This window comes from Delphinus delphis, chromosome 20 (assembly GCF_949987515.2).
Source record: "Delphinus delphis chromosome 20, mDelDel1.2, whole genome shotgun sequence".
Classification (NCBI taxonomy): Eukaryota; Metazoa; Chordata; class Mammalia; order Artiodactyla; family Delphinidae; genus Delphinus; species Delphinus delphis.
In genome coordinates this window covers 9,281,370-9,296,133 of record NC_082702.1, presented here as the reverse complement: position 1 = coordinate 9,296,133, position 14,764 = coordinate 9,281,370, and the positions used below count along the sequence as shown (strand labels likewise).

Sequence of the window (14,764 nt, the reverse complement as noted above, 5' to 3'; positions counted from 1 at the left end):
GACTGGGTCCTTGGCCTTCTCTGTTTCAGGGCCAATGCTGATGACCAAGACAGAGTTTAGCCCAGCTCACATCCATCAGAAGATCTTTGGGTGCAAGTGACAGAAATTCAACTCAAACCAGTTTGGGATAAATGGGAAATTTTAATAGCTCATATATGCAAAATCCTGGCATGATGGCTGCGCAGCTGGCCTCAAGAGTACTGGAACCAGGGAAGTGAATGGCAACAGGACTCTCTCACTCCATCTCTTCTTTGCCTCTCCTTGGTATCACTTTTATTCTCCCCTCCAGGGTGGGAAAATGGCCACAGACAGTGCCAGACCTATTTCTTCACAGCCTCACCACGCAAAAAGAAAAGGCTTCCTGTCCCCAAACTCTAGATCCAAAAACCTAAGGAAGGACTCTCATTAGCCTACATCCTGTTCCAGGTGTGACATAATGATTGGCGAGTGAGTCATTCCTCAGCCAATCACCGAGAGGGGTACGGGACATGTAATCGAATGGCAGCTCCCATTCTAAACAAGAGAAGGGGAGCGTTTCTGAGCTCCAGTAAACAGTCTCAGCTAACCTTGGCACTCTTTTTCCTCCTATGGCTGGAACCTTAGAACAAGGAGTGCAAGAGTCAAGTGGTCTACAAGACAACAGGACAATGGTTGGGAAGTTTGGTCTCCCCAGCCCAGCCAATCACGGGTCCCTACATTACACCAGGCACCCAATTCAGTCTTTTTTAATGAATGACTGAATTAACGCCCTGTTCCCAGAGGCTGTCCTGCGACGGCCCCACTTTCACAGACCCTGAGCCAATCAGGAGTGAAGCGGGGATAGGGGTTCCGGACACCTGTGGAGGGTGTCACAGGGTGCACACACCTGTCCCAACGGACAGCACCTTTAGGGTAAGAGAGGAACCTTGAAGACCCCGCCACATCGTAGGGCGCAGTTGGGGGCGGGGCTTCCAGGCCAGCATATTGGATTGCACCATCTTCCATCTGTTAGAGGGGAGAGCCGAGAAAGTGCTTCTGCATCTTCCGCCACCCCTTTACCACTCCCTGACCAAGAAGATGATGTATTTGCTTCTCTAACAGTCACACAATTTTCCCCTTCGCCTCATTACGCCTCACAGCTCCACGCAGACACACATTTAGGGCTGCCCACCACCACCACGCAGTGGCTCGCCCCAGTTTGACGCATTGCAGGGAAGGTCGGACCAATCGGCACCGCGCTCTCATTTCCGCCGTCGCCCAGGCCCAATAGCGGCGCGGCTCACACAGGAACGCGTCACGCGCCGCCGAGCAGTGCCCCTCCGCCGAGGAGAAAAGTAGAGTGGGCACAGGGGGCGGGGCGCGCGGCGACGGAAAGTAGTCCCCCGGCGGGTGCGCGCGCGCGCGGCCGGCCACAAACCCAGCCCCGAGCGGGGTGGGAGCGAGAGATCCGCGGGCCCGGCAGTGCGGAGAGAGGCGCGGAGGGATCCGTGGGAGCCGCAGTGCGGCGGCGCGCGGACCGGGCGGGGCGGGGCGCGCGCGGCGGCCGTTGAGGGACCGTTGGGGCGGGCGGCGGCGGCGGCGGCGGCGGCGGCGCGCGCTGCGGGCAGTGAGTGTGGAGGCGCGGACGCGCGGCGGAGCTCAAGCTGCTGCAGCTGCTGCCGCCGCCGGAGGAACCTTGATCCCCGTGCTCCGGACACCCCGGGCCTCGCCATGGTGAGTGAGGCTGAAGGGCCGCCGAGGCTGGGAGCTCTGAGGTGGGCGCGGCGGGGCAGGACCCCCGAGAGCGCGAGTGGACCCAGAATGGGGGGTGTTTGGGCCCCGGAGAGCGCCTCTGGACCCCTCTGTGCCCCACTGTCGAGGGCATTCGAACCCAGAGCGGGACGTTTGGATCCGAAAAGGGGGTTGGGGCTTCCAAAAGCGACTTTTAGCACCAGATGGGTTCTCTGGTCCCCAGAAGGGGCACCTGAGCCCTCCAAGGGGGTATTTGAACCCAGGATGGAGCATCTGGACCTTCAGAGGGTAAGGGCTCTTGGACCCAGGATGGGGCGTTTGGTCGCTAAGGTGAGGTGTTTGGATTCCCGGGGGGCGAGGTAAGAAACATTGGCTAGGGAAGGGGGTGATTTGTACCCTGATAAAGGCTTTGGGTCCTGAGAGGATGCAGGGAAGGGGGCTCGGAGGGAAGCCGGGCTGCTGGGGAGCTCCCCGAGAGGGGGCCGTGGGTAGCTGGGCCTGGATGGGGGGAGTGCTCCTGGAGCGGCGGGGGGGGGCCCTTCTACAGATCAGACCCTTGAGGGGAGAGAAGGAGGTTCTCCAAAGACCGACAGTGCAGAGGAAGGAGGAGGAGGGTGAGATGCAAGCTTGGGGAAGAAGAGCCTGGGGTGGGTGGCAGCCGAGGTTAGGAGATGCTCTGGAAACCTGCAGGGACTGAAGAGGATTGGGGTCGGGGAAGTGGTCAAAAGGGGATGGCGAGCTTGCCAGTGCTGGGGGGACAGGGGGCCTCGTGGTTGATGTGGGGGGCAGCCAGAGAAGGTTCTGCGGTTACTGGTGGGTTAAGGCTATTGAACTAGGAAGGGAGGTTGGGTTTGGAAGTGCGGAGTGTTGCGTTTGGGTCCATGAGGAGGTGGCTTTCCGAGGTGAGGGGTGGGAGAGGACTTTGGCTTGGGTGGTGTGGGAGGTGGGGTGGAAGGAGATCTGGGGACGTGTTGGAGAAAATGAATGGCGGTGAGGTGGGCCTCGGGTTGGAGGTGGATGTGGGTAGCTCCCTGGAAGTTTCCAGGGCAAGCTGGGACAAAGACTGTTCAGTCTGGATGGGGGGTGAGCTGCAGAGGCCGGAGGGAGTGGCTCTCGGGTCCCCTTCCCAGAAAGAATGAAGCTGGGCAGAAGGCAGGGCAGTGGGAGCAGGTGGGCGGAGTTGTTCGGGCCCCAGTGGCGCACTGACGCTGTAGGAAATGGGGGTGGGAGATGAAAGTTTGGGCTGCATCAAACGAGCCAGCTTTTTCAGCCTTGAACCTCACCCGCTCACTGTCCCTTTCAGACCAAGAGAGCTGTTCTTTCCAAACAGGAATGCTGGTTTTCTCATGGTCTCCAGCTCCACGCACCGCTCTGCATCTCCTCACTTGTGCCAAATGACAGTGCAGTGCAGTGTGGCGTCGGTGACAATCGGACGCCTGTTCCTGTGGCCTCGGGGTGGGGACTGCAGAGCTTGACTAGAGGAGACCTCCAGAAGGACCCCTTCATCAGCCCGAGGGCCGCTTGTTCTGTTCCGGGCCCTCACTGAGTGCTTCTGTTAATTCACACAGCTGGGGCTTTGAGAGAAAACCAGCAGACTAGTTCTTTCCCGGTCCCTGCTACCCACAACACCCCTAGCCCCCCAGGCTTAGCCTCGGGACCGGGCGCAGCCATCATCCCTGGCAAGGCTGGGGAGAACAGGCCGCCGCTGCTGTGTATCAGATCTCATACTTGCTGACACAGGCTTCATGGCTCCTCTCACCTCTCCCCCATTTTCCCCCAGCAGAACCTTGCTAAACGGGCGCCGAATCACTGGCAGGTGCTAGGAGGCCCCCCGCCTCCCAAATAGGACCCGAGCTTTGGCCCTACTAGTTTCCCTTTCCATTTGTAATCGGCAAGGTATGGATGGGTGGGACAAGTCACTGCTAACTGGCCTTGGACTTTGGCCTGAGCTCTGTGGCTCCTCCTTGGCCCGGGTGAGGGGCCCTGGCCTTGGTTTCTGATCTCATCTAACACTGCTCTCTGGCACTGGCTGGGGGCTGGGGCAAGGCAGAGAAATAATACCCTCTTCCCTCCCCCACCCCAGGATTATTTTTTTTTCCTTGTCCAGCTCCTTGCTGGAGCCTAAGATGAGGGGCATGGAAGCAGGAGACCAACTGGGTTATTTTGGAGACAGTTGTTGGTGAAAGCTGAAAATCTTCAGCTCTGGAAAGGGAAGAAGCCCTGAGAAGGGCTCCCCAGCGGTGATCAGTTTCCTGGGCAGCAGCCATGCTTTGAGATCTCTAGCTCGGAGCTGGGACCTTTCCTTCTCCAAGCAGGGCAGAGGGTCTCCTAACAGGGAGGGAGAGAGTGTGCAATGGGCCCTACAGTCAGAGCCACGCCTATTTGCAGTGACCCTGTAGGAGTGTGGCCGAGCCTCTCTGCGCCTTGCAGCTTGGCGGTGGGGAGCGGCAGACACCGGCCTTCAGAGCCACTCTGGGCCATTCTGCAGCCTGTGCCAACCGCCTTGCCCGCAGCCCCTGCCACTGCTGCCCGAAGGTGGTGTGGTAGGGGCGCGGAGGTCCCCGACTGGACTAGCTTTTTCCATCCAGGCCAGGGGAAGAGGATGAAAGCAGAGGGGATGGCGGCCCTGCTCCCCAGACTGCTGCTCTCCCGTCTGCCTCCTCCCCTCCCCTCCCCTGGCATCACCTGGCCTTGGTAACCAGAAGCCCATCCTCTGTTCTCACTTTCCCCCAGCAGCTTCCTCGGGTGTCAGGACCTAGGGGATCGGCTCCGGCTTCGTTACCCGTAGAAGCCAGGGGAAGCAGAGGAGCAAGGGGCTGTGGGCCTAGGGCTGCCAGGCTGGCGTTCAGGAGCCCAGCAGCCCTGGGTCTTTTTTGAAAGCGATGCAGAAGTGGCTCCATTTGGCCTCCTAACCTTCCCTTTAGACTTTGGACTTTTCCAGAATGTGCATGTGTGGTGTTTTTCCTTCTCTACCTTCCTGCTTCCCCCTCCCTTAGCCATCTCCCCTCTGTCATCATCACTTTGATTTCCCCTCCCATTCTGACTATTTGGGGCTTGGCCTAAGTTTCTCTTCCCTTAGATTTAAAAAAAAAGAAAGAAAGAAAGAAAGAAAGAAAAAGGACATTTGAGACCTGTTCTAACGTGATCGGTCTTCATATTTGGGACAGGGTTGGGGGGTTGTTGCTAGCTCTGGAAACTTTATAGAGAATAATGCAAATACACACAATGGCATGCATCAGTTTGGGGGGCTCTCAGAGTCAACGCTAGAAGCCCCTTTCCCCTAATTGTGAAAGGAAATAAAGGAAGGGGATGGTGGTCTGGGGAGAGCGGTGCCTTTTTGGCAGCATTCACAAAAACCAAGGAAAATTCCTTTTTTGATGCTAAATGTTGGGATTTTGTTCCCCTCATGGCTGCTCCCCCGGAGGATCCCTATGCCTGGCTAGTTCCCAGCACACCAGTGTGGGACAAGCTAGCCTTTGCGTCTCCTCTGCCCCGCCCCCAAGCCCCGCATGCAGTAAGGGCTGCCTGCCACCGTCCTAACGACCAAACGGAGCGGCCAGGGCCAGAGAGGGTTCAAAACTGCAGTGCAGCGGGGGAAGCTGACTTTAGTCCTCCAGCCTCTGCCACCACTGCCTGCTGCAGTCCCCTCCCTGACACCCACCCTTCCTGCCCAAGAGAAACAGCGGAATGGTGCCCCGTGCACAAGAGAGTGGGGGGCTGCCCCCTGCCTGAGCAGGATTCTGTTAGGCACTCGGAGCGCCTCAGAGCCACCAGTTAGGAGAATTGTTGCCAGCTGGGTCCACTGTGCTCGGACCTAGTGCCTCCAAATCTGTGACGTAGAAACTAGCGAAGAGCCCCCAGACGCCTTCCCTCTGCCCTACCCAGGGACTGGCCTGCTTTGGCCTGGAGCCTTCTAGAGCTGCTTGATCAGGCCTCTAGGGCAACTGCTCCCTTCACTCAGCCTCTGGGGCTCCCGTGCTGTGCTGGTGCAGCTGGGTCGGGTCTGGGGCAGCACTTCCTCCCGCCCACCGTGGCTCCAGAGCACTGGGCTGGATTGGAGACCTCGCAGTCTGGGCGGTGTAATCAGGCCCTGCGTCAGGCTGCTCTGGGTTTCCAGCCCACCTTAGTCCCCAGCTTCCTGGACCACCAGACTTTATCCCAGACCCTGGCTCTGGCATGACCTCCCTTGCCCAGGTACGTGGGTGCCGTGTGGAACCAGCCTCACCAGAGGGGGCCGGGCTGAGCAAGGAAGATGTACCAGCCTGTGACTAACTTTCTCCTTCCTGCTTTTCCAGGCTGACCAGCTGACTGAGGAGCAGATCGCAGGTGAGCTTGCCTCCCTCCCTCCCTCCCTCCCTCCCGCTGCCGCGGGAAGGCCTCTGCATCCCCAGCCAAATCTTGCTCCGGCCAGAGGAGCGTGTGACAGATAAACCTATTGTGTGTAAGAGCACGCCACTGCCCCAGTAACACCGAACCTCACAGTCCTGAGCCCGAAACCCACCGGACGGCAGGGCTGGCTCCTCTCCTGGCCGTGGCTCCTCGGGGTCTTTTAATCAGTGGCTGCAGGGTGAGCCCGACCCCTGCCGGTTAGGCTCAGAAGGTGAGCTCCCTGCCTCACTGTGGGGCTGCAGAGCTCCTGGCCCACTTGAGGAGCCTCCCAGGAGATGGCTCGGCACTCCCACCTCCGCAGTCGCCTTTGCACGCGCTCGCACTTGCTTCCTCCTGGGCCAGAAGTGCCTTCCCCCGGCGGTTTGCACTGACGGGCAGCTCCTTCTCATCCTTCGGGTCTCGGCTCCAATGTTGCCTTGGAAGGGACTTCCCTGACTCCCCTCTCAAATAGACAGCTTTCCTTTACTCTCCTTCAGGTCACTCTGTTTCCTTCACAGCCTTTCTCTCTATCTGAAATTATTTTATGATGTCTTTACCTGCTGTATCTCCTGTCACTAGATGAGTTCCTTATTTGGGGACTTTGTGTCAGTCCCTGCTGTATCTTTGGTGCCTAAAACATAGTAGGTGCTCTGTAAATTTTTGTTGGCTCAATAACTAAAATGAATGAACAACGGAATGATCACATATTTCCCAGTAAGCTAAAAGAAATCCTTGAATCCTGTCTAATTCATTTTTGTAGCCCCACTGTCCCCTAAAGCCCAGGAAGTCACAGCTGCAGGAAGTACTGTGTGTTGAGCAGGTTTCCCTGCCCCCCGCCCCAAGACGATGCGCTGCCTGAGGACAGAGGCCAGTTCTCAGTTACGCTCCACAGCCATGGGCTGGAGCAAAGTAGCCCCTGGGCCCCAGCAGCTACCCAACCCCAGCTTTGCTGTCACGTTCAACACGCTCCACGTAACTGGTACTGAAGGTCCAGCTTCTGAAGTGGGAGGAGACAGGGATGGACTTGGCCTTCTCTCCTTTCCTCCCCTCCCCGCACCCCTCCTCCTCCCCCCACACTTTCTGCTTCTAAACTTTGGCCCCCGGTGGCTATGGAGACCCACCGAGGAAAGCCAGAGAACCCCCTTGTTGTTTAGTGATCATGAGCGCAGGGTGCCCACATGACCCCCTCCCCCAAAGAACAACAAGGCCTCAGCACAGGGCGGTGGCAGCATCCCCAGGGAGACACTTAATGCTTCTCCAGGGCCCAGGGGCTCGGGGGCAAAGCTTCCCGGCTGTACGTGTGGCTCCTGCCACGCTCAACCCCCGCTCTGCCCTCGGGTAACACAAACACACGCTCCACGTCACGCCCCCGTCCCCACCACCACCACCCCCCACCGTCCCCATTAGCAAACTGTCCACCACCTCACCCCAGCCCACGCCCTGTGGGAATAGGCTGCCAGGCATCTGTTCTCTGAGGGTTTGGGGGTGGGGAGAACCAGGTGCCGAAATGGGCCCAGTGGGAGGGCAGGAGCCACGCGCTTCTCTCCCGCTCCTGACGCGTCCCCAGCTGTGGCCTTCCCACTCAGTGCCACTAGCGCCCCATCCTCCCGGCCTGGCAGCCATCCCCTCTCCTTCCGTCCCCCCACCCACCCCACGCATCGTCCGTCAGCCGTGCTCTGCTGCCGGCCACCCCCAGGCTCCACCATACACAGCGCTCGGCTCCTCTGGAAACCAGGGAGCTGGGCTGGCGGTACCAGTCAGGAGGGATGCCGTGCCGCCCAGAGGCGTCCTGCACCTCTCCTTCCCTTCCTTTCCCAGCCAGTTGACCTTGGCTGGCATACTTCAGATAGAGACTTCCCACGGCTCTCATCCCCTCCATGACGTTGGTCCGTTTCATCATTTGAGGGAGAGGCTGAAGCCAGGGACCAAGAAGAAATGTAGGAAGGTCTAAGGCCACTGTCACCCATTTTCCCCTCTGTCCCCACTGGGCTGGGGTGACAGACAGGCAGCTTTGCCTGGCACAGGCCAGGCGCTCAGTAAGTGCCGACTGAAAGAAGGAGGGGTCCGGCCCTGAGTACAGAGGCGAGAGGCTTGGGCTGGAGTTGAAGTCTTGTTCTGGTTTCTCTAGGTGGGCCTGACTCTTTCGGCCTGTCTCCCAAGGTCAGGACTTCCCTGTGTCCTCAGCCTCTGACTCACTGTCTTTCTTCTCCCAGAATTCAAGGAGGCCTTCTCCCTCTTTGACAAGGATGGAGATGGCACCATCACCACCAAGGAGCTGGGGACAGTGATGAGATCCCTGGGACAGAACCCCACTGAAGCCGAGCTGCAGGACATGATCAATGAGGTGGACGCAGATGGTGAGCCCCATGGAGCGGGTGGGCAGCCCCACTCCCGGTCACCCGCACGACCACGGGGAACCTTCCTCCGCTGATGGATGAGCCGGTGTCTATCCTCTGCCAGGGCTCCGGGCTCGTCTCCCAGGGCCCAGGCCCAGAGCATCCCTGCTCCCTTCCCCACCTTGCAGGGAACGGGACCATTGACTTCCCGGAGTTCCTGACCATGATGGCCAGAAAGATGAAGGATACAGACAGCGAGGAGGAGATCCGAGAGGCCTTCCGTGTCTTTGACAAGGTGAGCAGGCCTTTCCCAGAGTGGCTCTGGGACTCCGGCAGAGAGCAGAACAGGTGGCGTCCCAGGATGCCCTGTGTAACGGGAGTCAGAACTTCCAGGAGGCCCAGGCCCCAGTGCCATCCCCGCTGCCGACTTGCTCTGCCACCTCAGGAAGCCCCCCTGCCCCTGCTGAGTGTGGGTGACTTGACAGTTCCTGCACTGTGGCCCCCAGGGAAGAGCCGGGCGAATGCCTCGAGCTCAAAGCTTTTGTCTGTCCCGACACCCAGGATGGCAATGGCTACATCAGCGCCGCAGAGCTGCGCCACGTCATGACGAACCTGGGTGAGAAGCTGACCGATGAGGAAGTGGATGAGATGATCAGAGAGGCTGACATCGACGGAGACGGCCAGGTCAATTACGAAGGTGAGCCGACCCGGCCCCTGTCTCTGGGCCAGCAGGAGCTTCTGGAACAAGCCCCCAGGTCGGGGCGGGGTGCGGGGTGCGGCTTGGGGCTGAGCCCTGCTCGCTGGCTGACCTCCTCCCTGTCTGCTTCCCTCCACAGAGTTTGTACAGATGATGACTGCAAAGTGAAGGCCCCCGGGCAGCTGGTGATGCCCGTTCTCTTGATCTCTCTTCCCGCGCGCGCATCTTCAACACTCCCCTGCGTATCCCGGTTCTAGCAAACACCAGTTGATTGACTGAGAATCTGATAAAGCAACAAAAGATTTGTCCCAAGCTGCATGATTGCTCTTTCTCTTCCTCCCGAGTCTCCTTCCATGCCCCTGCCACCTCTTCCTTTTGCCCTTCCCCCTTCCATTCATATCTTCCAAGGCCTGATGCATTCATAAGATGAGCCCCCTAGTCCCCTTGTCGGGGGGGCCCTGCCCTCCTTCTCCAGCCCGGGTGGCTCTCGTCCGTCTTGGTTTGTTTCTTTTCATATGTCCTCTTATATTTTGGGTGCCGGGTGGCTGCCAGCCCTGTCCCGGGACCTGCTGGGGAGGGGCCGAGGCCCTCCGAGGGCCGGGCAGGAGAGCATGCCTTTCGCTGTTGCATGCGACCAGCCCTGTGATTCCCTTGCCGATCCCAGCAGCCTGTTGGGGCAGGGGTGCCGAGAGAGGCATTGCAGAAGGACTGAGGACGGGGCGGGGGGGCGGGGGGGTTCCAGAGTTGTGGTGTTGACTGGATGTGGCCCAGGAGGGGGTCAAGGGGCGAGGGAGGCTTGGAAGCCGGCATTCTTTCCCACTTGAGGAGGGCGGCTCAGAGAAGGGGCCGGAGAGAGTGGACGAGGCTCAGATGCCATTGGCTGCTCTTCTGAACCCATCTGATCGGCTTCCTGAGGTGGGGCTGAGCGGGGCTGCTCCCCGGACCCTCCTGCACGTTGTCCAGCCCGTGCTCCTGACGCGATCTCAAGCTGTCCTGTAAATACCTGGTGCTAACATCCCATGCCGCCCCCTCGTGGCGCCCCTGCCCCCCCGCATCGAGGTCCCCTCATCGGGATGGACGTGGGGGTGGCCGCTTTGTAATATGCTGGTTATCCTTTCTTTTTCTTCATGCCCCTTAAAGCTTTAATTTTGTCCAACACCGTGCTGGGCTAGCTGAGGGGTGGAGAGAGGGAAGATGTGCCCCACCACACTCTGAAGAGAACATGCCTGCAATAAAACAGTCCCGTCGGCCAGCTGCCCTGGAGGACCAGTGGCCGCGGGCAGCTCTGCTTCCTCCGCCGGCCCCTCCCGCTCCCCTGTGGTGACTTGGCTGGCTCCCCGACCTTTGTGCTGTCTCTGTGCCCGCCTCTGCCCTCGCCCACCTGCCTGCCCTCACGCTCCCCGGCCGAGAGCATGAGCCGTGACCTTGCTTCTGATTTTCGCCTCTGGGACAATTCAGTCAATGTGGGCAGTTTGGTCATCCGGATTTTTTTTTGTTTTTTTCCCTGTTCATTTCATCTGCCCTCCACTCCCTCCCCAGCCCCAGGTTGATCAAATGGCTTTTCCTGGGACCTGCCCAGCTTTGAGAATCTCTTCTCATCCCCACCCTCGGGCACCCAACCTCCGGGGGATGGAAGGGGAGGGATGGGGCATAGTGGGAGACCTAGCCGAGAGCTGAGGGTTAGGGCAGGTAAGCGTTAGGCTGTGGATGTTTTCGGAGTGTTTTGGTTTGTTTTTTTTAAACCGGGCAATATTGTGTTCAGTTCAAGCTGTGAAGAAAAATATATATCAATGTTTTCCAATAAAATACAGTGACTACCTGACTCTGCTCTTCTACTCTTGTCTTGGTTAATGGGCCTGCTGCCTGCAAGGGCCTGGAGCCCTTCCCCGGAAGAGCCTGTCCTCCATGCTCGCTCAGGAGACTTGGCCTCAGCACTGCACAGCCACAGTTCAGAGCCCAACCAGACTGCCGGGTGGTTGAGGGCAGGATTCTATCCTGGCAGCGCAGCCCGTCAGCTCTGAGTGCTCGCCATTGGACATCTTGGGACCTGCATGCGTGTGCGAGAGAGACTGAGCCCGCCTTAGTGGGGGCCTGTATCAGTCACACGAATGACTGCAAGATGAGGCCTGAGAAGGCCTGAGGCAGGTCCATTGCGTCACAAGAACATCCCAGTTTGGGGGTTGAGGGCGGCGGGCAGCATCAAGCTGAAAGGTGAGTGGTCACCGGGGTGTGTGGGGGTGGGGGAAGGAAAGGCATCATCCCAGAGAACAAGAAGGCAGGGTCAGGCCCTGGGGGCCTAGGCCGGGGGGGGGGGGCGGGGGCGGCGGTCTCGACAGGGTGCTCCGGCCAAGAGGTGACCAGTGTCAAGCGGGAACCCTGAGTGCCAAGTTCGAACACGCGGTGGGGAGAAAAGAGGCGTGATCCTGAGCTCACAGCTTCAGTCAGCTCCTGGAGAGGGCACACGACTAAGATTTGAAAGAAAAAGCCCGAAACAACTGCAAACCATAGAAAGCTCCTCAGCTTCCCTGAGGTAAGTGGGGATGAAAAAGAAAGGAGGGGAGGCCCCGCCCCCAACTACCAAACACTGGTCGATAGACTCATCTAACATCTGAGCTGCTCTCACTCAACCAGGGGCTGGGCAGGAGGCGAGCAGAGACAGCTCAGTGGAGTAAAAAGACTTCTGCTCACCTTTACCCGGCCTTGGGAGGACGGAGAAGCCTGGCAGGGTTCAAACTCAGGGTCCTTCCTGTGGCGGAAAGGAGACACATTTTTCCAAAGCCCCAGTTTCTCTGCCCCCTTTTTCTGCCCTCTGGTTGTGGCTCGAAATTGGTGCAGTAAAGATGGTAGAGTGTTGTGGGTAAGAGCTCGGGGTCCGGGGCACTTAACTGCGTGCATGGCCTTGGGTAGACAGCTCTCTGCCCCTGTTTGGAAAGTGGGGCTGTGATAACACTGACCTCGGGACTTCCCTGGCGGTCCAGTGGTTCAGACTCCATGCTTCCACTGCAGGGGGCGTGGGTTTGATCCCTGGTCAGGGAACTAAGTCCCGCATACCACGTGATATGGCCAAGAAAACCCACTGACCAGGGCCAGCCGAGGATTGGTGAGCCCGCAGGAGCCAGGCCTGGGGTGCAGTGAGCGTCCAGGGGGCATGAGCTGCTCTGCATTGGGTGCTTTCTACTCCACGGGCTGTCTTCTAAGCTCTGCCTCCGTGATCTCATTGAATCCTTCAAGCAGCCATCTGGGCTGGGTGCTGTTAGTACCCATTTGGCAGACTAGGAAACTGAGGCCCAGAGAAGTGCAGGAACTAGTCCAGGGTGATTAAGCAGAAAGTGAGAGCTGGAATCTGAACCAGATGTGACCTGAGCAGTCAGTCCATGCTCTCAGCTGCCTGGCTTTAGAGTAAATGGTCTTTTTTTTTTTTTTTAAGATGATTTCAGGTAGGCCAGAGACAGCCAGTGGGAAGGCTAGGCTGAGGCTGGGGTCACAACGGTGGAGTCTGTGATGGGAGCTGCCTTCTTAGCAGCCAGGATACCTGTGGAAAATTCTGGTCTTATAGCTGTGAAGAAGATAGGTTTTGGTGACTCACAGAATTGGGCTCCAACCCAGCGTGACCACTGCAGTGTCTGTATACTCACTAAACCTCAGGTCCCACCTCTGTCACTTCCTACCTGATAACCTTGGAGCAGTGACTTCACTTCTCTGAGCCTCAGTTTACCAGTCTGCAAAATGGAGAATAGTAATTGTCTCTCAAAGGAGGATCAGAAAATATTGTGCCGCTTTTTAGACATCGTCTCATTTACTTCTCACCCAGGCCAGGTTGAGTCTTAATAAAATTTAGTATGCATTTATGACATGCATCCTCCCCAGTGGGCATATGAGCACAAGATAAGTTATCATCAAGAGCTGACAGGAGGGGGCTTCCCTGGCGGTCCAGTGGTTAAGACTCTGCACCTCCACTGCAGGGGCGTGGGTTCAATCCCTGGTTGGGAAGTTCTGCGCTGCGTAGTGTAGCCAAAAAAAAAAAAATAGAACTGAAAGGAATGGAGGCGGGGGTCAGGGGGGCAGCTAAAACCTCTAGCACCACACTTCTTGGAAGTGGGTGAGCTGGGACTTGAACCCCAGATTATTCGCATCCCAAATGCCCACGATTTTAACCACCGCATTGCTTTGCCTGCACTTCTCTACTGCCCCGTCGTTTATTTTCCCCCTTGGGCCCTGTGTTTTGACTTTTACTCCCATATGGCCTGCGTTATTAAAAAGTCATGACTTCCCTTTCCCATTCTTTATTAATCACAGACACAGAGATGGCGCTCTGCGCTTCTAATGACATGGGCAGGCAGGGAGGGGCAAGCTGATGCTTGCTGTGGGTCATTTCCAACTCAGGCTTACAGATCCCGTGGGCCAGCTCAAAACCTGTCCTGAGAAAGTGACTACACAGGGGGACACATCGGGAGGTGCCCAACTGGGGCCCACTGGAGGGAAATCCAGGTTCCCCTCACCTCCCAGAGGGGAACTCCAATGCAGTGGCTCTGGAACCACCTCTCAGTGTCATTCCCAGTGTGACCAGCAGGTGGGGCAGTGACCACAGAAGGCCCAAGAGCAGCTACTCCCGGGGACTGGCCAGGGTGTATATGTGTGTGCGTGCCTAAGTTCCATCTGTGCCCGAAAGTCAGAAATTAATCAAGAAATGAAGTTAAAAGTGCATAAAGTCTCCTTGAGGGAGACAGACCTGTTCCCAGCGTGTCACTTCTTGACCCCAACGCCAGACCAGAGCGGGCGCCTCCCTTTCACTGTGTTCTCGGTACATTCCACAGCTTGTAAATTTATATTTTTGTGGCTTATTGTAATACATATTTCTGTGATTATTAAATTCTCACCACCACTGAATTGTGAACGAGGCAGGGCCAAGGCGGTGTCAGTCACTGCTATTTCCCCAGCAGGCACAGAGCAGGCTCAAGGGAATGTGTGTTGAATGAATGAATGAAACGAAGGAAAGGAGGCATCAGAGGCCAGAGTCAGAACTGTGAGCACAACAGAAACACTCTTCTTTACTTGGTTCACTTTCTTCCAATCCTGAGGTCCTGGCTCAGCCATCTCCTCCTCCAAGAAACCCTCCCTGATGTCCCCCAAGACTCCACCCTTCACAACGTCCAGCCCTGCCCCCTCTGAACTGTGAGCTCCAGGAGCGCAGGGCCAAGGCTGTCTGTCCCTGCCATGTCCCCAGCGTCATAGGGACAAAACCTGACATACAGTAAGCCCTCACTCAGAGCCTGCTGAATGAGTGAACGGACGTCTGTGCAACAACAGGCTGCAGTGAGAGCGCCTGAGAGGAGTGATTAAGTCTTCAAGGAGGAGGAATAGCCTAAAGCAGGAACTTGAAGGGCAAGGGAGCTTTTGACGGATGGAGAAGGGGAAACACGTCTCATGGGAAGGGTGAGCTCAGCGAGCTAAGAGGTGGAGGCCCCAAAGGTCATGGGCTCTTTGGGGAAACCTCGGTCGTCTGCTGTGGCCAAGCAGAGAGTGTGGGAGCCCTTGGAGCTCGGCAGGCAGGGGAGGAACCATTCAGACAGGACCTCCAGACAGGACCATGGCAGCCAGCGGAGAGGCTACCCGGGCAGTCAGGGGTCAGGAACCAGCCAAGAGAGGAGCTTCC

The 14,764-nt window shown here is 57.8% G+C and overlaps 1 protein-coding gene across 1 annotated transcript; it reads left to right on the top strand.

Moving 5' to 3' along the window:
• Positions 1-1,346: 1,346 nt before the first annotated feature.
• Positions 1,347-10,933, top strand: CALM3 (calmodulin 3). Its single transcript, XM_060000401.1, has 6 exons — positions 1,347-1,692; positions 6,006-6,036; positions 8,292-8,435; positions 8,603-8,709; positions 8,976-9,111; positions 9,251-10,933. Exons 1-6 carry the CDS (start codon positions 1,690-1,692, stop codon positions 9,277-9,279), a joined length of 450 nt encoding a protein of 149 aa, XP_059856384.1. The 5' UTR covers positions 1,347-1,689; the 3' UTR covers positions 9,280-10,933.
• Positions 10,934-14,764: the final 3,831 nt, after the last annotated feature.